The sequence below is a fragment of the Talpa europaea genome (genome assembly GCF_964194135.1).
Source record: "Talpa europaea genome assembly, chromosome: 2".
NCBI lineage: Eukaryota > Metazoa > Chordata > Mammalia > Eulipotyphla > Talpidae > Talpa > Talpa europaea.
The window spans coordinates 32,529,784-32,554,057 of NC_140068.1; the positions used below are offsets into that span (position 1 = coordinate 32,529,784).

A 24,274-nucleotide genomic window follows, 5' to 3' on the forward strand; every position below is an offset into this window, starting at 1 on the left:
AACTCTGGTCATATAGTAGTGCAAGAACATATAGTAGTGCAAGAATCAACAGGCACGTTTTACTGAAAATTTTGAGATTTTTTTACACTAAATTATTGTTCATTTATTTTGATTTTTAAAATCATATTCTCTTGATTCCAATGTTTATTGGGTCTCCTCAAATTTTATATTAGAGGCTTAGACGTCATTGCTCTGATTTTGAGCATCTGAGGATGCCATAAGACTTAAATATGGCTCTAGAATTTTGATATTTGGCTCTAGCAATTCTTTCATTCAAGGTTATGTTCAAAATACCCCAATGGATCGATTACTGGATCTTCTAAAGACAATAAAATAAGCATTGTAAAATTTTGTTACTTTGCTTTTATGTTTATTGTTTTATATGCTACTCTACTATTAAATTTGTTAATAAATGTCTCTATAAATTGGCTCAAAATTGCTTTCATTTTAACATGATGCCCAAGAATTTGGGAATTACTGCCGCTATCTGCCAAGAAAGATACTAAAGAATTTGGGGATTACTGCTGTTATTTGCCACTAGGTCCACTGGTAACACTCAAATAGACCATGAATGGGATCAAGATAATAAATATTTAAATTTAATTAGCTACATTTTTGTAGTTGCTTTGTGCAAGATATTGTTTTGCATGCTCTACAAATTTGACTCACATCAAGCTCTTATACGAAGTATTATTATTTCTGCTTTACAGATGACAAAATTCTTTCATTTGATAATATCCAAAAGTAGGTGTACCTCTGAAAATACATAACAGAAAAGGTGGGCTGGGGGCAGTACACAAAATACAACCAAAAGAAAGAAAATGCTGACAATTAAGGTTCAAAAGACCATATTTCTAAAACAAGTCATCACAAAAACAAAAAAATAAATAAATCCAGATACCTTGCTAAATTCCCCAATGGACTATAAAAGCAGGGACTCATAATTAAAAAGTCTCAGGCAAAATATAACAGCGAATCAATATAATTTATCTTGATAACTTTGGGGGGGGAGAAATTTTATATTATGTTGCACATAATTCTTAAAGTATTCTTTCAAAATTCTTCTGCTCCACTCTTGCCTCAAATCTACTTAAATTGCAGTACCTAGTGGCACAAAATTAAACTTTGTGTTTTCTAGCAGTTTGTGACATGGATCAGGGAGTCAGTGTAATTTCTGGATTAGATCTTCTTTTTTCCCAGCTTCCCTGACGTATAATGGTTATATAACATGTTAACTTAAGGTACACATTGTTTGATATACTTTATTTATTGCAAAATGATTACCACCATAGCATTAACACCTCCCTCGCATCCATAATTGTTACTTCCTTTTTGTGGAGAATAATTTTTAATTTTCCACTTCTGTGTGTGCCTTCCCTTCTGTTTCATGTTTCAGTTACCTTTATATCCCTTCAGTACACAGGCATTGCACAAAACAGGCAGTAAGTGTTGATAAATAAATATATGAATTCACTGCTCCATTTTCTATAAAATAATTGTTGAATATAAGCAATTTAAACACATTGTGGCATGTAAACAAAGGAACCCCCACTTTACATTCTGTAGCATATCATGCTCAACTGAAGAAGATTAATAGCATCATAAACATTCTCTTATTAAAAGCAGACAGATTTCAAGTGAAGCTTTTTGGTTCTTTCTGGTATAGCTAATACATCATTAAAATATAATAATGAGAAGATAATATTTTAAACATTTTTATTTCTAAAGGATTTTAATATCCATATATCTTTAAATCAATGTGACCAAATCTTCCCACCAAAATAAAGGATTATAAGAAGCTAGATCTTAAGGGGAAAGGTGCTTAATGAATTTCCAAGTGAATAGAAACTACCTGAGGCTGTTGCTATGGTGCTTTGACACCACTTGGCAGCGATTTTTGGACTTCACAGAAAAGAAGATAAATGAACAATAGAGTAAAAATGCTCCAAGTAACACCAGTCATTGTTCTCAGAATAATTCCATTGCTGTCTAAGGATCTGAGAATAAATTACCTCAAGACGTGTACATAGAAAGAATCTTCTAAGTATCTGATAAGCACCTCAATATGGGTCAGCCAAATAATAAAATCTACCTGACATCTCATCAGAAAATAGGTTTCAGTTCTATATATCATGATAACCATTCTATGCTTATGCAATTACAGAGTTTTAGATAAAGCAATCATTTTAGCAACTTGTCATCATTCCTCCCAAATATTGAAGACTTAAGTGGACATCTTTGTAATATAGTTGTCACTAGTTCTGACACTTTTGTGACATTCAAGTCACAGCCCCCAGTAATTAGTTCTCTGGGATTGAAGTTCATTGTAATGAAGGCAATCCTGTTAAAAATGTTTTAATTGTTAAAACAGCTTTAATTGCGTATGGTATGGCCCAAAGTTTCCCCACTAACTTATACATACATACACACTACACAAGTGCTTCACCAGAGCAGGAATATTTGTTTTGTTGACTAGTGTAATTTGTAATCCTAGTGCCTAGCACAGTGACTGGAGTAATAAAGGAATCCCCTACATTTTTGTGGAGATAATCCTGCTAAAACCCTACAATGGCTAAGACTTCACTTGTATATAAACTGAATATTCCCTAGAGCTGCTTTGAAAAGAATGAGGTTCTGCTTTCCTTTACTTCATCCTCCATATTCTATACTTCTCTATTCCCTGTCAAATTCACTCTGTTCGCTTTGGGCACCTACTAATCTTAAAACTAATGCCAATGATGTTTTCATAAGCTTACCATATCCAGAAACTGAGTTGTATAATTTACACTTTCATTTAATCCCCACCAGTTATAAATCAGATGATCTTGTAACTCATTTAATAGATGAGATGAGGCAAATTGAATTTCAGAAAGTCATGTACCTTTTGTGGAGGAGCTGGGTTCATATATCAAATGCCTCTAACGAGAAACCCTGACCTTCATCACCTTATCATATCACCTCTCTGTGACCTCATGCTCACTAAGCCCTCCTCACTGCAACAACCATGCCCACAACAGAAGAGGACATGCTACCCTTCTCTTATGTCGCAAAATCCCCACACTTCTTCTCAGGTCCCTTCTCCCAACCTGCCAGAGCCAGAGTCCACCCTCCTTTTTAAACTGGAATGGGGATGCCTCAGTCAGGCAGGATGACTGACTAATCAACTCATTTCACTTTAGCATAAATAAATTTCAGGATATAGATTGTTCTGAGTAAAACGTTTTCATCTTAAACCTTTCTTATTTTTTAAAAATATTTATTTATTTATACATACAAGAACAGGGGTACAGGCCAGAGATGCAGGCAGTGAGAAGATTCACCAGAGACAGAGTGGGGAACAGAACAGGTAGATTGACTGAAATACACTGCTGAGGGGAGCAGTGGGTGAGTCAGGAAAGGTCTGTTGCATTATGTGGGTAGCTCCCTGGCTGGAGATTGAACTCGTGCTGCAGAGGCTACGGACAGCCTCACAGGTTGCATCTTAATCCTTCGCACCGCCAGAGAGGCCCATGTTAGACAATTTTTGACAACAGCGGTAATTTTTGTGTTGGGTCTTTCAAAAAAAATAATATTGGGCAGAAGAAGAAATAGGGCAGCTTAGACTGAAAAAAGGAACACGAGCAAATGTGACAAACTGGATAATTGCATTGTGTTTAGAAACTAACAGTCTATTTTAATTTCAATTTGGGTAGTAATGGGAGGAGAGAATTGTTCTGGAGGCAGGAACAAAGACTGTCGTACCAGTGGAGCCACATTAATCTCTGGCCCTGCTTGAAAAACAGTCCTATGCTTAACAGGCACTGGTCAGGGGATACCCATGCCACTTTCCTAACTCATGAGTTTAGAACACAAAACTTTTAAGAGGCTAGAATGCAAAACACTCCACCTTTACAACAAAATCAAAGAACTCTTATACAAATTTAATTTGCAAAAGAAGATACATCCATTGTGGAAAGAATTCATTTTATTAAAAAATAAGCAGCTGAATTATGTTCTTTATTGAACAAAGATAATTTTCTAAAACAGGAACTTCAAGTATACCCTGAAAAACTGGAGTTGTGAACTAAACATTACCTTTTCATTATTTCCTTGATTGTTCCACTGAGTGGTTACCTATATTATACTCTTTGCTTCAAGAAGCAACACAACTAAGGAATTTTATAGCAGGAGGAAATTTCTATAAGTCATGTTCATTCCTAGCAAGTTTTAAATGTGTAAAAACATTATATTAGTAGAACCTGAGTTGGTGTGACTTCTTTCTTAGGAAACTTCTATTTTACTTTTTTAAAGGAAGAATTTGTCTTGCTCAAGATGGTTATTTATTTTTTTAGGTAACATTGGTTTTACAAAACTGTATATGATTCAGAGCTATAGGATCACACCTCTTCAGATGTTTGTTACCACACCACACCCATCACCACACACCCATAAAAAATCCTAATATCCTCAATTTAGAGATCCTTAGAATAGCAAAATGTTTAATGAGAGTAACCTGTGTTAGCATCAAAATGCAGCAATACTTTTCATCTCTTGTACTTTCATCTCAGAGCTTCCCCAAAAGCCCTCTCCTCTTCCAGTAATCCCAGTGCTGGCATGACATGACCATCTACCAGTTGCTGCAGTCAAAAATTTGGAGTTAGTTTTTCTCTTTGCACTTGGTTTCTCTTGGTTGATGGTGTTAGATCCACACCATTAACAAATCCTGCTCTGCTATTTCCAAAATATGTCACAATATTGGCCACTTCTCTCCACAGCCCCCACCCCAATCCACCAACAGTCTCCATTCAACCAGACTACTTCAAAGTCTCCCAATGTGCCCATACTTTCACTCTAAGTCATTCTCCATAGAAAAGTCAAAATAATCATTTTTGAAGTCTGGATCTCTAACTCCCCTTACAAAGAGTGATTATATAATATTAATATATATAACAGTTAAAGAAAAATAGAGCATACATCTAACTAGTCACTAGCTGTATTAGGAAGTCAAACTTATTGTTCTATACTCCATATTGCTCTAAGCAATAGATATTACTTTTGCATTAAATTTGATATAAATGGTATTATTCCATATATTGTATTTATCCTTTAGTAACTTGTTTATTCACTCATTATTATGCTCATGGTACTTATTCATGTTAATTTTCACTACTGTATTATACTCTTAAATTCTGAATAAACTATTCCATTTATCCATTCTCCTCCTATTGATACATGTTTAAGTGAGTCACATTTTGTTGTTATTATAATCAATGCAACCATAGACATTTTTATATATGACTCTTCTGTATACTTTTGAGAGTTTACTCTTAGTTGTACTCCTAAGATTAAAGTACTAAGCAAAAGAGAATTTCATCTTCAGCTTTCTATTGTAGAACTTCCCAGTGTAGTTACTTGTAGTTATTTAGTTCTATTGGAAGATACAGGCAGTTAGAGGAAGACAAAAACCATCATCTTCTCCCTCCAGAATTTTATCTGATGGCATTAATAATGAAAACAAGTCCTAGTCGCTTTACCTATACTGTTAGCCCAGTGAAGTTCTAACCTTCTCCTTTTGACATAAAATTTATTTCATCAAAGAGTCACTCAAGGAAGCTGTGACAATATATGAGAGCTATTTCCAAGGACTCAGGCTATTTCCAAGAGTCTAGGGTAAGTAGTAGAACACTCCCCAGGGTCTAGATATTAAGATCAGATGACATTCTGGGACACCACTAGAGGGGCAGCTGACTTCACTAAGCAGGTTCTTCTACTGCATTCATGTAAGATGGGAGATGCCTATTCAATTTAGCCAACCCATTTATAATACGGAGATTATTTCTATTATGAATGGAAAAATTCAAATATATTATTTTCTAATAATCATAATTCTCTCTATCCACCCAAGTCAGTGGACTTTCTTCCAAATTCCATACCTTTACTCCCTTCTTATAAATGTGTGGCTAAATATTGAAACCAAACTGGTCTCAAAGAAATAGTTTTAAAAATCTAAATAGGATATATTTAATGATTTTTCCAAAATACAATCAGTAGAGGCATATCAAGAGAAGTTTTACTATAAACACAATAAAATTTATTATATATTTGAACATAATCATACTCTGATTTTAGTATGGAAAAATTCATTTAACTATTGATAACTTCTAATGTCATCTGAAATTAAAGCTCATATATTTCTATTTGAAGGTGAAAGCAAACTGAATACAAGAAGATAACATTACAATTTTAAACGTCAGAATTATATGGGAAGGACCCTAAATCATCTCTGCCCCAAATTCCCAACACACATAGGGATTTTCTCCACGATAACTCTACAAGCCCAAGCATGTTCATTTCCAATACTAGGACTCACTGAGTCAGCTCATGAAATCTTTGAATTTCACATTAAAAATTATTTTATGTGGTACAAGCCTATTTTCTTATGATTTCTATCCATAAGTATATATAAATATCCAATGTAGTGACCTGATAATTCCAACTTGGAACATAACTACAGGCAGGATAATTTCTATAGGATGTTAATTTTCATGATAATGAATTTTTGCTTTGTTTCAGCATTCTTATTTCTAAAAATATTAATTTACATTTAAACCTAAAAAATAAAAAAAGTTTACTTAAGGAATACTGATAATTTCTTACAATAGTAACACTCTTTTTCTCAGCCTTCTGGAAATGAGAACTTGGTTTCATCATGATGAAATCTAACATCTACTAGTCATCTTTTATGTGAAGTTAAACCAGTTGCAGGGGTGATGAGTCCTACTCTCCTGGTTGGTTGACTAAGGTTGCTGATTGTATGTCTTTTCCAGCAAGTTAAAGTATTGGGCATACAAATTTTCTTCCCCTAAATCTTTCATCATCATCCTCATCTTTTCTACTCATAATCTCCCACATAGTCTAGAAACAAAAGCTTGAGGTAAGCAAGTAGCCACAGGGGAGGCTTTAAAAAAAAATGCCATAAATTAAAAACTCATTTTCATCTTCTCTTGAGATATGGTGACAAAGAAAATACTGTGACAGCAGTCCTAGCGTATTTCTTTGCAAAACATACCTTACAATTCACTTCAACAGTTATTTACTGTTAGACGCTACCCTAGGACCTAGGTCTTGTGCTAGGAGCACAATTACAATAAGTACAACCTGTGAAATTCTATTCCTTAAAAGTTAACTGTACTAAAAACAACTCCACTTCACTCCCAGAGTGAAGACTGAAAATACGTGCCCCATGAAGCTTTATAGACTCAAACAGGGTCCTAAAGATACCTGGTATCCTCCCAGGAGTAAGTAGAGAGTGCATGCAAACAACGCTAACTTTAGTTAACAGGTGACATTTAACTACTTCAGAATTCAGCTCACGTGATCTTTTAACATGAGAGAATTAAAAGAGAGAAACTTATCCTGTTAAGAATAATTCATCATAGTTAGGAAGAAGTCATTTGCTTTATTGTATAAGTGACAATTTCAACAAGAGTATAAATTAGATATAATTATATAAATTGGAAGACAGGATATTTACATCCAAACATTCCTTTAGTAATGGGTGATTTAAACATATTCAACATAATAAAAATTTAGAATGCTAAAAATATCAATATATGGGCATCATAAAAAAGAAAAGAGAAATGATTCTGCCTATGCACTCAGTAATTCACAAGGATTTAAATAACAGTTCCCACAAACTGATCTCAGAAACAGAGAAAAGCAATGCTATATTTTTTATACACAAACTGTGAAACATTATGGATTATGCTTTATATATTCTTTGAGGCAATCTACATAAGAAATATGATCAAGATTCATAATTGCACAAATTTGATTGGCTTTACATATCTCATCGCAAATTATAGTGCTATTATAACTCACCAAGTAGTAATTATAATACTTTATAAACTGCTTACTGTCTAAGGCTGCAAATTGTTTAACTAATCCATACACATTTTTTGGCTGCAAATCTTTAATGTCATAGCTCTGGGTCAGGATATATTCCAGCTTCCAGTTGGCATTTCCCTTTAGGTTAGCATCTGTTAGGTTCAAGTAATACTGTAATATATCCTATAATTAGAAAGAGGGAGAAAGCCAGGTTCAGTTTTCAGCATATAAAGCACAGCACAGCAAAAACATCCTTATAATGATTTATTTAGCATTATTAAAGTTGTAGTCATTGAAAAAATAATGACAGTTGGTTGCAAAGAAAAAGTTCCAATAGCATATATTACTTTATTCATTTAGAAATAATGAAAGAACATAATAGAAAATAATCTAAACTATATAGAGAGATGTAAAAAAATAAAAGCCTTCAATTCATGTACCTCTGAAGTAAACACTGCTAATAATTGTTTATAAAACTGGAGTGTACTGGAGGCAGCTTGCACCAGCTCAAAGAATTGACTGTCAAATTTTATTAATATTTTGACAGGTGGATATCATTTTGGCAGCTTAAAACTGACCATTATGCAAGTATTCATTTTACAGAAACTGGAAAACACTAAAAATCAAAGCAGTTTTTTCCCCTAGTGAACCAGCTGTTAGATATTTATCAGTACTGCTATGTGCATTCCAAACTTTATGTACAAGTATACATTTAGAATACATATACCTATTTATTATCATTTTTATTTTTTTAAATGGAATCCTTATACAGCTGTTTTACACTTTTATTTTGTACTTTAAAAACTTAGTGCTATCAGGGACATCATTCCATATCAGTACATACATGCATACATGCACATGTGTATCTGAGGTCAAGATCAAAAAAGAAGCAACTAATAGTTGTAAGAGAATTCTGTGGGACTGGTTTATTTGTCTTGTTTTATTTCCTCATTTTATCACCTTTGTAAAAACATGCTATAAAAAATAAGAGTTGCCACCTATCAAATTTACCTAGGAGAAAATACAGCTATACCAACAGGCTTTGAGAAATCCTTTTCAAATTCTATATGTAGAAAGGGGCAGTAACCACTAGCTAAATGCCCAACCTGTCCATTATAAATTGATCTAAAGCATAAAGTTTTTTGTAAGTTTCAAAGAACATATATCTTAAAGATAAGTGTCCAACTTAATCTATATTCTTTCCACTAATATTTGCCAACGTGTGTTGGGTACTTACTATGAATCATGCATTGTTCTAAGTGCTTTATGTATGTTTCATGCAATCCTCACATAACTCAGTGAAGTGAGTAAAATTTGAATCCCCATTTTCTTTTATTTTATTTTTAAAGATTTATCTATTTATGCATATAAAAGCTGGGGTACAGGCCAGAGATGTGGGGGGTTAGAGGATTCACCAGAGACAGAGTGGGGAACAGAACAGGCAGACTGACTGAAATATATTGCTGAGGGGAGCAGCGGGGGAGACAGGAGAGGTGCTTGGCCATATGGGTTGCTCCTGGCCGGCTAGGGATCAAACATGCTGCAGAGGCTGCGGACTGCTTAACCCCATTGAATGCAGTGCTCAACACCTTGCGCCACAAGGAAGGCCCTGAATCCCCATTTTATAGAGGAATAGCTTAGAACAAAGAAGTTGGTAATACAGTTCACGAGAGATTGTAATTTGTCTATACTTTCCTTCACCGCTATGCAGTTAATAACAAATAAAACTTAGTGAAAAGTTTCCATATTCATACAAGTCCACAAATAAAGCACTATCCAATGAAACCTTATCTAAATAAACATGAAATCCTTAGAAGGACAGCCTCCAGATGACTAGCCTCATCGGTCCACACTGGGAAAGTGCTGGCATTCCTAACATAAAAAAGAAGAAAGATGTTCTCTCAGTTGCTTGCTTTTTACTTTTATTTCCTTTGTCATTGTGAGAATGGCCCATAACAAAGAGACAGACACAATAAAAACTGGTAAGGATGTAGAGAGAAAAACAGAACGCTCATACACTCTTGGTGAAGACGTAAACTGGCCCAGCCCCTATGGAAAACAGGATAGAGGTTTTTCAAAATATTAAAAATAGATGTATCATATGACTCAGCAATTCCACCTATCTACCCAAAGAAAACAAAAATACTTAGTTCAAAGGGATACACACACACACACACACACACACACACACACACACACACACACACACAGGCTGTACTATTTACTCCAGCCAACTTATGGAAACAACCTAAGACCCAAGGGGGGGATGAATGGATAAAGCAGGGTGTGTGTGTGTGTGTGTGTGTGTGTACAATGGAATGTTGCTCAACTATAAGAAGATGTGCTCTTGCCATTTGTGACAACATGAAAGGAAGTGGAGAGGATTATGCTAACAGAAATAAGCCAGAAGGAGAAAGACCAATACTGAATGATTTCACTCATATGTGGGTCATACAGGAACAAAACAAAGGAACACACAAAACAAAATCAAACAAATCCTAGAATGTGATTGTACAACTGAAGCTACCAGGGGGCAAGGTGCCATGGTAGTGGATATGGTGTAATAACATACATCTGAAGAGGTGATAACATACATCTGAAGAAGTGTGAGCCTATACCTAATTACAAATCAATATTACCTTATAAAAATACAATAATAAAAGGTATCATGAGATTTCAATATAAATGTAGTTCACAGCCACACCATACAACTAAACTAATGAAAACTGTAAGGACACTCATAAATATGGAGTCAATTATGAAATTGGGCAAACTTACCAATAATTTATAATCATGAGGATTATACTGAAATAGTCTGACACCAGGGTTGTTAGTCTCTTTTTGTAAAACACTCTTCACTGGAGTCACAGCAGGAGCCACAAACAAAGAACTTACTGGACTGCCTGGAGAAAACATACGTACATAAGCATACGGTATTTAAAATTGTGTTTCACTTTATTGAAAACATGAACAAATTCCAGATTTAAAGATTAATGTTATTAACACCAAATGATGGTGACCTTTGATGGATCATGAATTGAAACAACTTTAAAGAAATTCTTTTTAAAAAATAGGGAATTTCTTTTTTAAGAATTAGTATTAGATGACCCAAACAATAATTACTGGTTTTGGTCATTAACTTAATGGTATTCTAATTATACAAGTTATCCACACATGTCAGTAATGTAAATCTGATGTTTGAGATTCACTTTCAAATACTTCAGAAAAAAAAGAATAAAAATGGAGAGGTAAAACAAATGTGGAAAATTCTTGATAGATGTTGAATATAAGCAATAACATATCGGGGTTTGTATATCACTCTCCCTGCTTTTATATATAATTTGAAATTTTTTATAATAAAAACATCTAAGTCAAAACAAGTGCACATGCACACAAGGCAAAAAAGTAGTTTGTCCTGTGCTGTTACTAAAACAATAATGCAATAGTTACACAATAAGAATTTAATTATAGAGTTCACATCTTCTATACATATCTATTAGAGGATTAAATTTCTTTCTGAGTAAAAATACTATCCAATGCTGAAAAATGGTCATTTTTAACTATGGCTACTCACTGTAAATGAAAGAGGGAGGCAGTTCAAAAATGTTTCCCTAACTATCAAAAATAATACATATGATTTTTCTCCTGGCTGAATACTAAAAATCAGAACTTTTACTTTATTAAATCTCAGTTTCTGCCCTCATGAAGAAGTAACTTCACAAATAGATAATCACTTTGTTTGATGCTAGAGTTTCTTCCATTTTTTTTCTTTTAAAGCTGAAGAGATGGCAGCGTCAATGAACAAAAGTGAGAGTTTGACATATATTATTTAAAACTAATGGTAAACTGTGCTTTGCTCTTTAAATTGCAAGAAGCAAGACAAGTCATAGCAAAAACAAACAAACTAGCCAGTGAACAGCAAACAATTATATTTCTCTAACTTGATGACCTGAAAGAAAATTTGAGTGGGCTGAAGGTTTCAGAAGCTTTGTGTTAAACCCAGTTGCAGGTCTGACTGTGATTTGACACATCAGCAAACAATCTTAGCAGGAAAATCACAAAAGGCTGGTGCTGGCAGATTAATTTAGTGATACCTTTAATTTATCATAAATTTAGTAAAAATTATTGGTTATTCACTGCTTTGCTCCATTATGCTGAACTAGAGAGATAGAAATAGAAGTTCTTATTACCTTTTTTATCTGAAAGAACCATAATGCTATCTCTGTGAGTATGTCCATAAAATTGTCCTTCAATGACATCACTGTATTTTCTGAAAATATCTATCAATTTCTCATTATAATATTCTCTCATTGCTGTGGTGTCCCTTGTAAAGGGCAGGTACCCTACAGGCACATGTGCTATGATGTACACCTGGAGGGAGAAACACAAGGAGGGAGGATGAGAATCACTTCTGCACATTCATCATAACTGAATGACATTTAGATACTCAAGCATGACACTAAACATAATAAAGAAAGCAAATACACCATCTTTCCTACTTACTATCAAAAAAAGATAAAATTAGGAAACTTAATATCACTATATATGCTTTCTGTCATTTAACCTGCTGTTGATGATATAAGGTAACTGTGAACTTGGCCACAACTTTTTTTTACATCAGCCTTTTTTATAGTAACAGATGTCAATTAATCTTCAAAGCAGTAAAACAAAACAAAACAAGCAACAATTAGAGATAAATTGCAAGGTATTTCATGTCAAAATACCTTGGAATTTTAACATATTCATCACTCCCTGACTGTCCTCAAGTTGAAGAAATACACAAAGTTAGCCCTCTGATTATCCCCTGATGATTTTGGTCTATGGAATCTACCTTCTCCTTATTTTGCTGAGAGATGTTCAATGTATTTTCTAGCCATTCAAACTGATTTGCTGGGTCAGTCTTATTCAGGGTCACGATATTTGGGCCGTAGTACAAGTTTGTGTTTAGACTGATGATCCTAAGGTTCAGATTAGGATTCACTTTCTGTGAATAAAAGCCACCTATAAAAACAAATTCAAACACAGTCTAGAAAAACATAGATATGCAGACAATGTGAAAGCAAATTTTTGGTTAAGGTTTACAAGCCAGTGAAGAGGGTTAGACTTATTTCTTACTGTTTTGTTTGCATATGGAAGGATGTCATTAGTTAAGAATTAGATTTAATAAACATTCATTGGAAAACTACTATGTGCCAGGTCTAACACGCACTTCTACACACTGAGAGAACAACAGTTGTATCCAATAAACAATCTTACCTAAGGAATACTAATACATCAACTCCTTTTGTATAATTAGGGAGTTATTGTGAAGATAAGAGATACTCTGAAATGCAGAATCAAAAGAACGGGATTACACAGGGCTCTTGCCAGAGATAACTGAAAAAGAGATGTCAGATAAACCAGACCTGCTACTGACTCAGTGGAGGTGGATTTATAGGCATAGTCAGAGACACCTGTGAACCAGTGGTGACTTAACACCCAAGGGTCTATGGCAGTATCATTTTCAGAGGTAGCCACTGAGATGTCCCTGCTTGCTTTGCCCTGGGCCTACTCACCCTCCATATTCCTGGTGACTTTTAAACATGATGGATGATTTAAGAAAAACTGGATGCAGAGGTGCTCCAAAATTGGCACACTCAAACAAATACTAAACATGCAAGTATAAACAATATTAACAAAAATGGAAGCAAAATAGGGATGAGCAAATCATTCACATACCTTTCCTTAAAGTAGCAACAGCTTCTTCATCCAGCCATGGTTTCCAGAGGTTTGCTACTGCATCATATACTTTGCTGCTGGCTGCAGGCAGTTGATCCTGGCCACAAACAATATAAGCCACCATTGAAATGTTAAAGATATATGAGTTAATTTATTTTTTAAAGATTGATTTATTTATGCATACGGGAACTGGGCTACAGGCCATAAGTGTGGGGGATGAGAGGATTCACCAGAGACAGAGTGGGGAACAGAACCGGCATACTGACTGAAATACACTGCTGAGCAGTGGGAGATACAGGAGAGGTCTGCTGCACCATGTGGGTAGCTCCCTGGCTTGCCGGGGATCAAACTCACGCTGCAGAGGTGCAGATAGCTTCATAGTGCTGTGCTTAACCCCTTGTGCCACCAGGGAGGTCCTATATGAGCTAATTTAACATCACTTGAGCACACTTACTACCATGTTAGGCAGCTGGAGATATAAGGGCTAATACTAGATGGATGTACTCTTCAAGGAATTTATAACTTATTTGGAAAAATGGGGGACAAAACAATCTGTCACCTATCAGACAACGTACTAGGTGCTACCACAGAAGATCTGAGAGTATAGAAGCAAGAACAATCCAATCTAACCCAGATAGGGAGGAAAGTGATTAGAGCACGGGAACTAGGCCTTGAATAATGATTCCATAAAGTTGACAGGAAAGGGCATTAAGCAAAACAATGGCCCTGACATGAACACAGAGCCATATTCTGAGCAAAGCACTTGTTTTCATATGGCTGGGGAACAGGACAGATGTGGGAGGGGCTCATTAAAGAGACACTGAAAGCAGATTTGAGCTTGCACATGCAGGCCTAGTGCAGCTTGCCCAGGAAATGGGGAAGACATCATGATTTTACAACCAACGTGCTCTGAAATGTTCACATTTGTCTCAAGCTTTCTTTAACTGCCTGAATGAAAATCTATAACCATATGCTTTTGATTCAAAGAAGTCTCTTTATGTCAGCCTAAATCATATCAACATGTTTTACTCTTTTACCCATATATGTATATATTACTTTTACTACCATAAATTATCTTTGTATCATCATATTGTGTGATATGCTGAAGTATATCTATAGTGATATAAACTCTAGGGAAGAAAAGAATCTTTGACAGTGTCCACCTGTGACTATGCAAATGCCTTTTTCTTTCTCCTTTTCCTAATAAACCTGTCCTTTTAAAATGTTAAAAAAAAAAGAGAAAGAAAGAAAAAGGAAAATATTTAAGTACTGAATAAAAATTCAGAAATTATTTGTGAAACCAGATAATTATGCTTTTTTTTTCTTTTAAAAAATTAGAGTAGAAAACTGAAGCTCTTTCCTTCACTCATTTCCTTCTCTATGGCAGTGATATAGATTCATTTCTTACAAGTTTCCCTATTAACATTAATTAAAATGTTTTATTGGTTTTCTGTATGATGCCCAAGTCACTTCTGTTCCTAATACTCAGTGAAAATACAAATACAGGGCCTCCCTGGTGGCGCAAGGTGTTGAGCACCACACTATGAAGCAAACCACAGCCTCTGCAGCATGAGTTCGATCCCTGGCCGGCCAGGGAGCAACACACACGGCAGGGCAGACCTCTCCTGACTCACCCACTGCTCCCCTCAGCAGTGTATTTCAGCCATTCTCCCTGTTCTGTTCCCCACTCTGTCTCTGGTGAATCCTCTCACCCCACCACATCTCTGGTCTGTACCCCAGCTCTTGTATGCATAAATAAATAAATCTTAAAAAAAAAAGAAAATACAAATACATACAGGGAAAGCAATAACCAAATGACTTGTTTTAGCTGGAACTAATTATCCAAAATATAGTTTCACTTTCTGTCAAAGATCAGTCATAGTCTAAAAACTAAACAAAGGTGTAGGCCAATCTATTGTTGAATTAAAAAGTGATTATCAATATCACAATCATAATTTAAAAAAAAAAACCACAAAGTCTTAGCCATTTGTGTACTTTAGGATGGATGCCAAAATATTAGTAAGTTCATATAAATCTTAAAATTACATAAAAACCACTCCAGACCTCCACTCTATTTTACATATAAGAAATATAAGCACCAGAGAAGTTAGATGATTTTTCCAGGAACTGCTGGTTACTCCCAGAGCTGAGTCTAAATCCCAGATCTTTCACCATTATACATAAGAGTAATGTGTAATCATTTATTGCATCAAACTATTGTCTAGTCCTTTTCAGCCATGACATGAACACAGCTGAGATATGAAGTATACTGGGAAGAGACCCACCCATAAGTTTGGGGGCACCAGTCTTGCTAGTGTAGGAGTAAATGAGGACCCTGGCCCAGGCTGCTGCCTTGGGTGGCATCTGGAAGGAATTTCTGGGTCGCTCACACTGATAGCCACTTTTGATGTAATGGGTGGGACATGGGTCTGGCTATGTATGTTTATATAGTTATGTTTATGACATGTCTATTGGATTTTTTTTATGTTATACCCTATTACTTTTTATTTTATTTTACTTATATGTTTTTTACATCATTGTTCATTTTTAAACAATGTTTGCTTCCTCCCCACCTCAGGTGTAGTTTCATAGAATTTCCTTCCCCAATGCACCCATGCACCATCACCACAGTTCCCTGTGCTCCTCTCTCCCTCCCTCTGATCCCTCTCCCTCCTCCTCCCCTGCAGGATGTCTCTGGTTTGTAATTGTCTGTTTGTTTTTGTTTTGTTGTGTTGTGTTTTGTATTGTTATCATTTTTCCCCCTGATGTCTTATTTGGTTCCCTATAACATCTATCAAATGTGTTACTATCACTCTAAAAAAAATTGTTGTGGGGGTGTTATGTTACATTTGACATTCCTGAAATTGGGGTGGAAGAATAGCAGTACCACGATAAAAAGAAGAAATATAAAATCAAGCTAGAAACAGATAAAAATTGACTGTATAAGATATACTGCCTGCCCAATGTACCCTGTCTGTGCATATAATTGAATATATTTCAGAAGTTGGTTCGTATCTTTCTTTGACTTACTGTGACTTTACCAAGAGGAAAATGAAACAAATCCTCAAAGGAGTCACTGCTTAAATTTCACCACCCCACTTACTGAGGATTTATTATGTGCCAGGTAGGAAGCTTTGCTCTTTTTATTTTTATTCTGACAAAAAAATTACAAGATGGGTATTATTGCTCCTATTTACTAATAAGTAACCTATGGATTAGGAACATTATCCAAGTTGATCAGGCTAGGAGAAGCAGGGTATGGTAATCTTTTAATTTCTAGTAAATATGTGTCTAAATCCCACCTATCTGTGTCACCAAGAGCATGTACAAATAATGATTGTAACCTCCAGATACTGAAGATGATTCACCGCTAAGCCTCTGTACTGTGAGGGCTAACAAAAGTTGACTACTGGCAGAAACTTCAAATCAAAAAGACTCACATATCATTCATCTCAAGACTAGAGACCAGTGCCAAGAAGGTATAACTTAAGCTCATCCTAGAATAGCTTTTCAAAATCATGGTATTCATGTTAGGTCACCAAATATAATCAAAAGCCTCATTAAGCATTCTTTTGACAAGAAATGAAAAAGACATTCTAAATAAAAGGAAAAATGTAGACAAAGAGGTTCATGAAAGTAAGTATGTCCAGGAAATACTGAGCGTGTGATTCTGGCAAGAGCAAGGTATTTGGGAAAGAATATTGGTCTAACTGAACACAAGATATATATCCACTAATTGGTGATGAACATTTGACCATTTCTGGGCCTCAGTCTTCTCATTTATAAAATGAAGAGTTGATATAGACCAGGGACTATCAAACTCTTCTATAAAAGATCAAACTGTAAATATTTTAGGTTTATGGGCCATCTAGTCTCTGTCATAACTATTCTACTCTGAATTTATAGCACCAAGGCAGCCCTAGACAATACAGAAAGATTGTTTGTGGTTGTGAACCAGCTATTATGCATTACAGAAATGTGCAAATAAATAAAGTTGTATAAAACTTTAAACAGGTGGCAAGTCCAATTTATACCAGAAGCCACAGTTTGCCAGTCCCTAGACTGAATGGCAATTCCTGAGAGCCTTTAATCAGCACAAGTCTAAGATTCAATGCCACTAACAGTGACCCTGGAAGCAGAACTGGTACCCAGCTTTTCCACTCTGACAGGTTGAAAACCAGGCTGTCACAGGCATTAAATATACTCAACACAGACTCTTCCTCGAATCACATCTTACTTAAATTAACTGGGATTGAATATGGACCTCCCTTTTTCATGCTTAGACTATGTTTTTTGTTTTTTAATCACAAGCTAGTTTACATCAGCGTGTGGAAAGCTTTGTATACCTAATGGAAATTTGGAAAAAATGTAAACAGTTGTCAACATTAACCTTCCTTATCAACCTTATGGAAATGTGAATGAACAACATTTTTAAAATAAAAGAGAAATTGAGGGAGCAAATGAAGGAAAAGAATTAATAACCACAGACCTAGTAATTTGCTTCAGAAAATTCACTTGTGAATACAAGTTTTGATGAATTACTGAGTCATTTTAAAGTCCCCCAAAATTTGTCTCGCTCTCCTTCATGATTAGTATTAAGAGCATACGACCTTCATGAATCAACGCCCATGCCCTAGCACTGGCAGTTATGGCTTTAAGAAAAAATCCTTTAGGCATTTGTGGAAGATAAATCAAATTACCTGTGGCCAGTAGTCATGATTACCCAGTGCAGGGAAAACCTGGAGCTTTGGAAAGAGACTTTGGACAGTGATTGTCATATTAGCAATCACATTTATGACTGTGTCTGTGGAGAGTTCGTACACTGGAACATGAGGTGGGCTATCCCTGAAAAGACAGCATTATAAAGAAAACAAAATAAGTTTCTATAAAATGTGAATAGATTTATATATGATACCTTTCAGACTTTCACTATAAAAAAGCACATAATAGCTAAAAGAATTCCCACATAGAATGCTATTTAAAAAATCTGCATCATGCCAAAGATAAACTGGAAATCTCAACCTATTTCATTACCTTATGAAAGATTTATAAGAGCTGTAGAGTAATTTAAAGCATTTGTTTCAGAGTCAAAATACCTGGATTCCCAGCTTTACCACCTTACTTGTACACACTTCCACAAGTTACTTAGGTACTCAGTGCCATTTCCACAAATGTAATAGAGGAATAATAATAATAATAATAATAATAATAATAGTTATTACAAAGATTAAATGAGTTTCAATGTATAAATTATTAAAACAGGGTCATTATTCTAGGAACAGGGAATATAGGCATCTTCCTCTGTCATGATGGATGAAATTCATTTACCGCCAGAAGATGATGTTTATAAAATTGCTATCACCAATTAACTTCCACTGTTGCCTTTTGTATTTAGTTATTTAATCACAATTTATTTTTCACATTAATAAGCACCTCAACACGATATGTGTGCTGTTTCAGGACTCATCCCGCAGTTAACATAAGCTTATTTCTAAAGTGTATATTCTAAAACACCATTAGCAAATGTTTTCCCATCAGCTAAATGTTGATTAATTTGACATAGTGTTTTTAAACCCAAGTAATTCTTAAAATTAATCTTCTTGTGGAATTTAGATTCTAATGATGCTTAGGATACTATAAATAAATATTCAGTCAGTAATTCACTTACCCTGTCCATATCATAAAAGATGCGTCTTGTCCTGAATTTTTAATAAAATCAAATGCTGACAAAATAAGTTGATATGGAGAATCACAGAGAACATCTCCAAAAGGGCCAGGATCAGAGGCTTTTTCTCCTTTGGAAGAAGCACACACTTTTTTGTGGTCATCTGTGAGGTGGTAAGTAGGGTCTAAGTGTAAGTCAGTCACGTGCCAAAACTGTCCTGTTGGTCAGAAAATAAATGCCATTAAATCTACTTTATTCTTGGGATTCCCATACAAATAATTACAGTAATACTAGAGACAGCTACTCTTCCCTGTCATGGAAGAAATCCTTAGTAAATGAATGGTTCACATGCTCTGAAATGATATACAACTCTTCCCGTGAGAAGGTAAGTATCCCAAGTTCAGTAAGAGGAATTAGCTATTTATAATTGTCAGAACTCCTGAGTTTGGTGATAGCATGAATACCTAACAAAAAGTATATAACAATAGCAGTTGGCATACTGAAATATATGAAGTCAACCTTCTGGGAAGTCAGTAATAATATTGCATTCTATGTACTTCCTTGCAGAATTTAAAGATCTTAAATTTATATTCTTCTTGTGAAAAAAAAAATCAATGTGGAAATATGATATGGTTTGTTGGAGTTAAATAAATTAGGGAGCAAGGAAATAAATCTCACTCCAATTTTTTTCTAACACTTTGCCTCTCAACATTAAAGGAAAAGGAATATAAATCTTTAATTCTAGCTATATTCCAAAATAGGACGTGCAAGAGGTTCTTAAAAGCTACTTAAAAGAGGTACATTTTCTATTATACACTAGTACAAAATTTTAATAACACTAAGGGAAGCATTCATTAAGATTACTTCCATTGGGTTTTCAGGGAGAAGCTCAAAACTCATGATAGGTCCCTGATTAGAAATCATCTTGAGAAAGACTCTTTCATTGAAGGGAACACTAGTACTAACATTCACTATAGTATCTTTTTAAGTATTTACTATGTGCCAAGCATTGTGACAGGCGATTAAAATATACTATGTTATTTCATTTTCAAAACTACTTTTGGAAATAGGAGTCATTGTTCTCATCTTAGAGTTGAGAAACTAATGTTGCATCAATTAGGAAATTGGCTCAAGTATACACAGCCAACAAATGGCAGCATCAAATCTGAATCCCTGTTTGAAGGACTCTAAAGTTTGTTTATACATAATTTACATATATCTTCAGTGACTTTGCTTCCTATGTCTGGTTAGCAAATTGTTATATTCACATTTTTAATTTTGAGTTCATTTGGATTATAACCAATTTATGAAAGAAACACATCAGATCTGATACAACAGTAATTACTACACCATGAACAGCATGAAGCAAACAAGTGGAATGCAAACTTTTATTTATACAAACATGATAAAAGCTAAGTATGTGTGTGAGCAAAATATTTTAATAAAACCCAAATCTGAGATAATAATGTAAAAAGAAAATTAAAGACAATTAACTTTGTTAAGATGGGAATGGTAAGTTATATTTGGGTAGTTGCTTCTTTACAGAGTTAAGATTTTATGAGACATTTAAACTCACAGATAAGAAGCGATAGAGAAAATATCCAGAATAGACAAAAAATATTTTTTATGGTCCGTTACTTGGTATTCAGTACCCATTTGAAATCATTTGCCAAGAGTAGTTTATTTTATTCCATCTTACAGAAAATACTCCAACTCTCTCTCCAGCTTAGATATACTGTACCAGCTAATAACTCAAAATCATCACGGAGGATGCCTTTCCTTGGGGTATAAATATATAATGCATCTTGTTTTTATATAAACATGTGTTTCATTTGTTGTATAATGTTAAGGTATACTAAAATCAAACTGAATACCGTAGTATTATGGTTAAGAGTGGGAATGCCAGAATTAAATTGTCTTAGAATTCATGTTCCATTTACTAATCTACTTGTGTAGTTGGCTTGTTTCACTGTAAAATTGGAATATAACAGTGCTTACATAAGTGAATTGACTTAGTAGAAGTAAACCTCTTAGAAGGTACTCTGGCATCTGCTAAACCCCATGGGAGTTGTACCGTTATTTTTAACCCCACGCTTTGATGGAACATCCTCATTTCCAAGTAGTATTTAAAAATGATCAAGTACTTACTCTAAGTTTAGTACAGTTTTTAATGCTGTATGTGGATTGACTCATCATTATTTCCCATTTTTACATAAGGAATTGTAGCACACAGAGGTTAAGTCCGAGTCACACATGTAATATTCAAAAAGCCAAGATAAAGATTCAGGAAATCTGACTCCAGAGTTCATGTTGCTTTTAACCAGTGTACTCACTGCCTGTGTGTGCTCTCCTTCAAGTATCTAGTCTCACTTGCTCCAGGCAAAATAGATAATGCTAACATCTACCTGAAATGTTGTGATGACAAAGGGACACAAGGTTATAAATATATTAAATTTTGTGAACCAAAACTAGAAACACTTAAAGGACGATGACATCCCTCCAATGTAACCTAGTGCCTAGATTTATATATCCCCAGCGTTTAGAACAGTGGGTCCTCAACAAACATTCTTAATTAGATACAATTAAGATCACTTGGTGACTCAATAATGAAAGCTGAACTGGAACCTGTCTCTCCAGACATCCAGAACAGTGCCCTTTCTACTACAGTGGATTGCCAGGCACATAAATAAGGGGGTAATTATTTAGATTCAGGGAAGGGTATCTTCAAATAGAAGCCAGGAACAGAAATTTGACAGGTTCTGATGAATAACTAATTAATCGCTGGAAGCCTCACCTCCCACCTTCAATGAAATTGTATACAAAACGCACTGCAGTTTGTGTTCCAAAGCCACAGACCTGGCCTGTGCCAGAGCTCACACTCGATACCACATTCTTGGGTTACCAGTCCAAAGTTCTTTTCATTACACAATTACTTTCTTGTTCTGCAGATAATCTTTGAAAAGATTTCCACAAATGCATGTGAACATGTGTAAGCTGCCAACGTATCTAATACTCAAACTTGTATTAAGAAAGGTCTTACAATTCATCTAAAAACTTTGTAATGTATTCTGAAGAGCCTAGTAAATTGAGAAATTTGGATAAACAGTCGTGATTTAATAGGTGTTTTGCTTATTTGTTTATAATTTAGTTGCTACCATATACTCGGTAGGTCCTGACCTATTAAATTTAAAGTGCTGTGACTAAGCACACTTATGTGAAGTTTCCCTGAGTTGTCCTCTGACCACCAGGACTTGTCAGAACGGAAGAAGCATGGGCTGGAAATTTGCCTTCTCTGCCACCACCCACGCACAATAAGTAAGCAGGGGCCAGTCAGGATGTATGTTGTAAACTGAATCCAAGCATTTGGGGCTGGAGTGGGGGAAGGGACAGCAAGTAGAATTGCTCCAACAGGAAATTACTGCGATTACACTTCAGTGGGTCTTTGAACCCTAATTACCGCTCTCCCTTACCCTGGCTCCAGTTCACTTCCCTACAGCTATACCAGCTTCACAGAGGGAGATGTGAAGTGGAGATTTACCAGACACCAGAAAGTTGTCGCTGAGGCCTTCAGCAATCAGATCCCTAAAACCAAAAGGCCACTTACTTTGCCATTGGGTGATCTACAACTGGGACATTTTATCTCAAAATCTTAAATGGTCACATCATTAAAGAAACACAAATCTAGCTTTAATAAGAGCAGAAATCAGCATGCATAAGTCTTAGCAACTTCTTGTTTTGACTGACATTGGGAAACCGGATTTACATTTGTTGCTTTCAACTGCCTGATAGGGCTGAGTCATGAGCACTTGGCTCTCTGACAAAGCAGAGGCATTTCTTCCAGAGCATTTCAGAAGCCCTGCAAGAGAGCAGACCAAATCAGCAAAGAAAGGAAGTTTCAGCCCTAAGCATTGGGACACTGAGTTTTATGTCTAAAACACAAGGCAGAGCTCCACCTAACTCCCCACTCTAAATAACATAAAAATTATTTTTAAAAAGGAGTCGAGAGGTAGGGAAATCTGGATCTTTGAAACTGAAGGCTCGCAGGGCATCATAACCATCTGTCACCCAACATTTACTAAGGCCTACGGTTCTCAAATTCTGGAATCTATCAGAATTACCTAGAAAGTTTGTTAAACAGATCTCGTCTTTCAGATTTGGTAGGTCTGGGATAGGGATGAAAAGTTGGATTTCAACAAGTTTCGATGCTGCTGATCCTGCTGCCCTGGACCACACTTTGAGAATCATCACCAGCACTGGGCTAAGTACTGGGAACGAAAAAAACCTGATCCCCTGCGTCGAGGAGCCCTGGTGCATCCAAGCAAAGTGAAAGGGAAGCCCCCAGGTTCCAAGGCAGAGTGAACAGTGTGCAGCACAGAGTCTAGGGCCAACTGTACTGTGCTGGGGGAGCTGGATGCAAAGGCCACCGAGCCCCATGAGCAGGCCAGAAGATACCTAGAAGTGGAGCAGAAACTCCAAAGCAAGTGTGCAGGCAGGACATACTAGTGACAGCTGGGAGTGAGCCTTGCCACTCCCTGCCTCCCAGCTTTTCTCTCTTCTCTTTCACCCTCTCCTTTCCTTTCTTTTTCTTTTCTTTTTTATATTTTTTAAGACAGGGAGTTTTTCCTTCCTTCCTCTGAAATCAAAATACTCCCAAGACACAAAGCGTAAACAATGGAAGGGGGTACAAATCAGGCCGCGCGTCCCTGGCAGCTGTGCCCCTAGCGCCTCGAGTCAGTGCCCCAGGGCCCAGTCGCGCGCTCCGCGCGCCCCGCGCGCCCGAGCCCCGCCGGCGCCCGCCGCGGCCACGCACCATTCCCGACTGCGCAGGCGCAGCGCGCGGCCCGCGGCCGCCACGGGGCAGGAGGGGCAGGAGGGGCAGGAGGGGCTGGAGGGGCGGGCAGGGGACTCACCCAGCGTCGGAGCCGGAGGCTGGAAGCCCGCGGGCGCCAGGGGCAGCCCGAGGCCGGGGCGGCCGCGCCAACTGACCAGCAGGCAGCAGAGGAGCGCGCTCAGCCGCGCCATCGC

At 36.1% G+C, this 24,274-nt stretch overlaps 1 protein-coding gene across 1 annotated transcript; it reads right to left on the bottom strand.

Moving 5' to 3' along the window:
* Positions 1-7,734: 7,734 nt before the first annotated feature.
* On the bottom strand, positions 7,735-24,271 carry SMPDL3A (sphingomyelin phosphodiesterase acid like 3A; the record flags this gene model as incomplete). The annotated part of the gene is made up of 8 exons (XM_084228103.1): positions 7,735-8,049; positions 10,645-10,769; positions 12,057-12,237; positions 12,698-12,867; positions 13,585-13,681; positions 18,285-18,429; positions 19,253-19,466; positions 24,160-24,271. 8 exons carry the CDS (start codon positions 24,269-24,271, stop codon positions 7,735-7,737), a joined length of 1,359 nt encoding a protein of 452 aa, XP_084084229.1.
* Between the last annotated feature and the right edge of the window lie 3 nt (positions 24,272-24,274).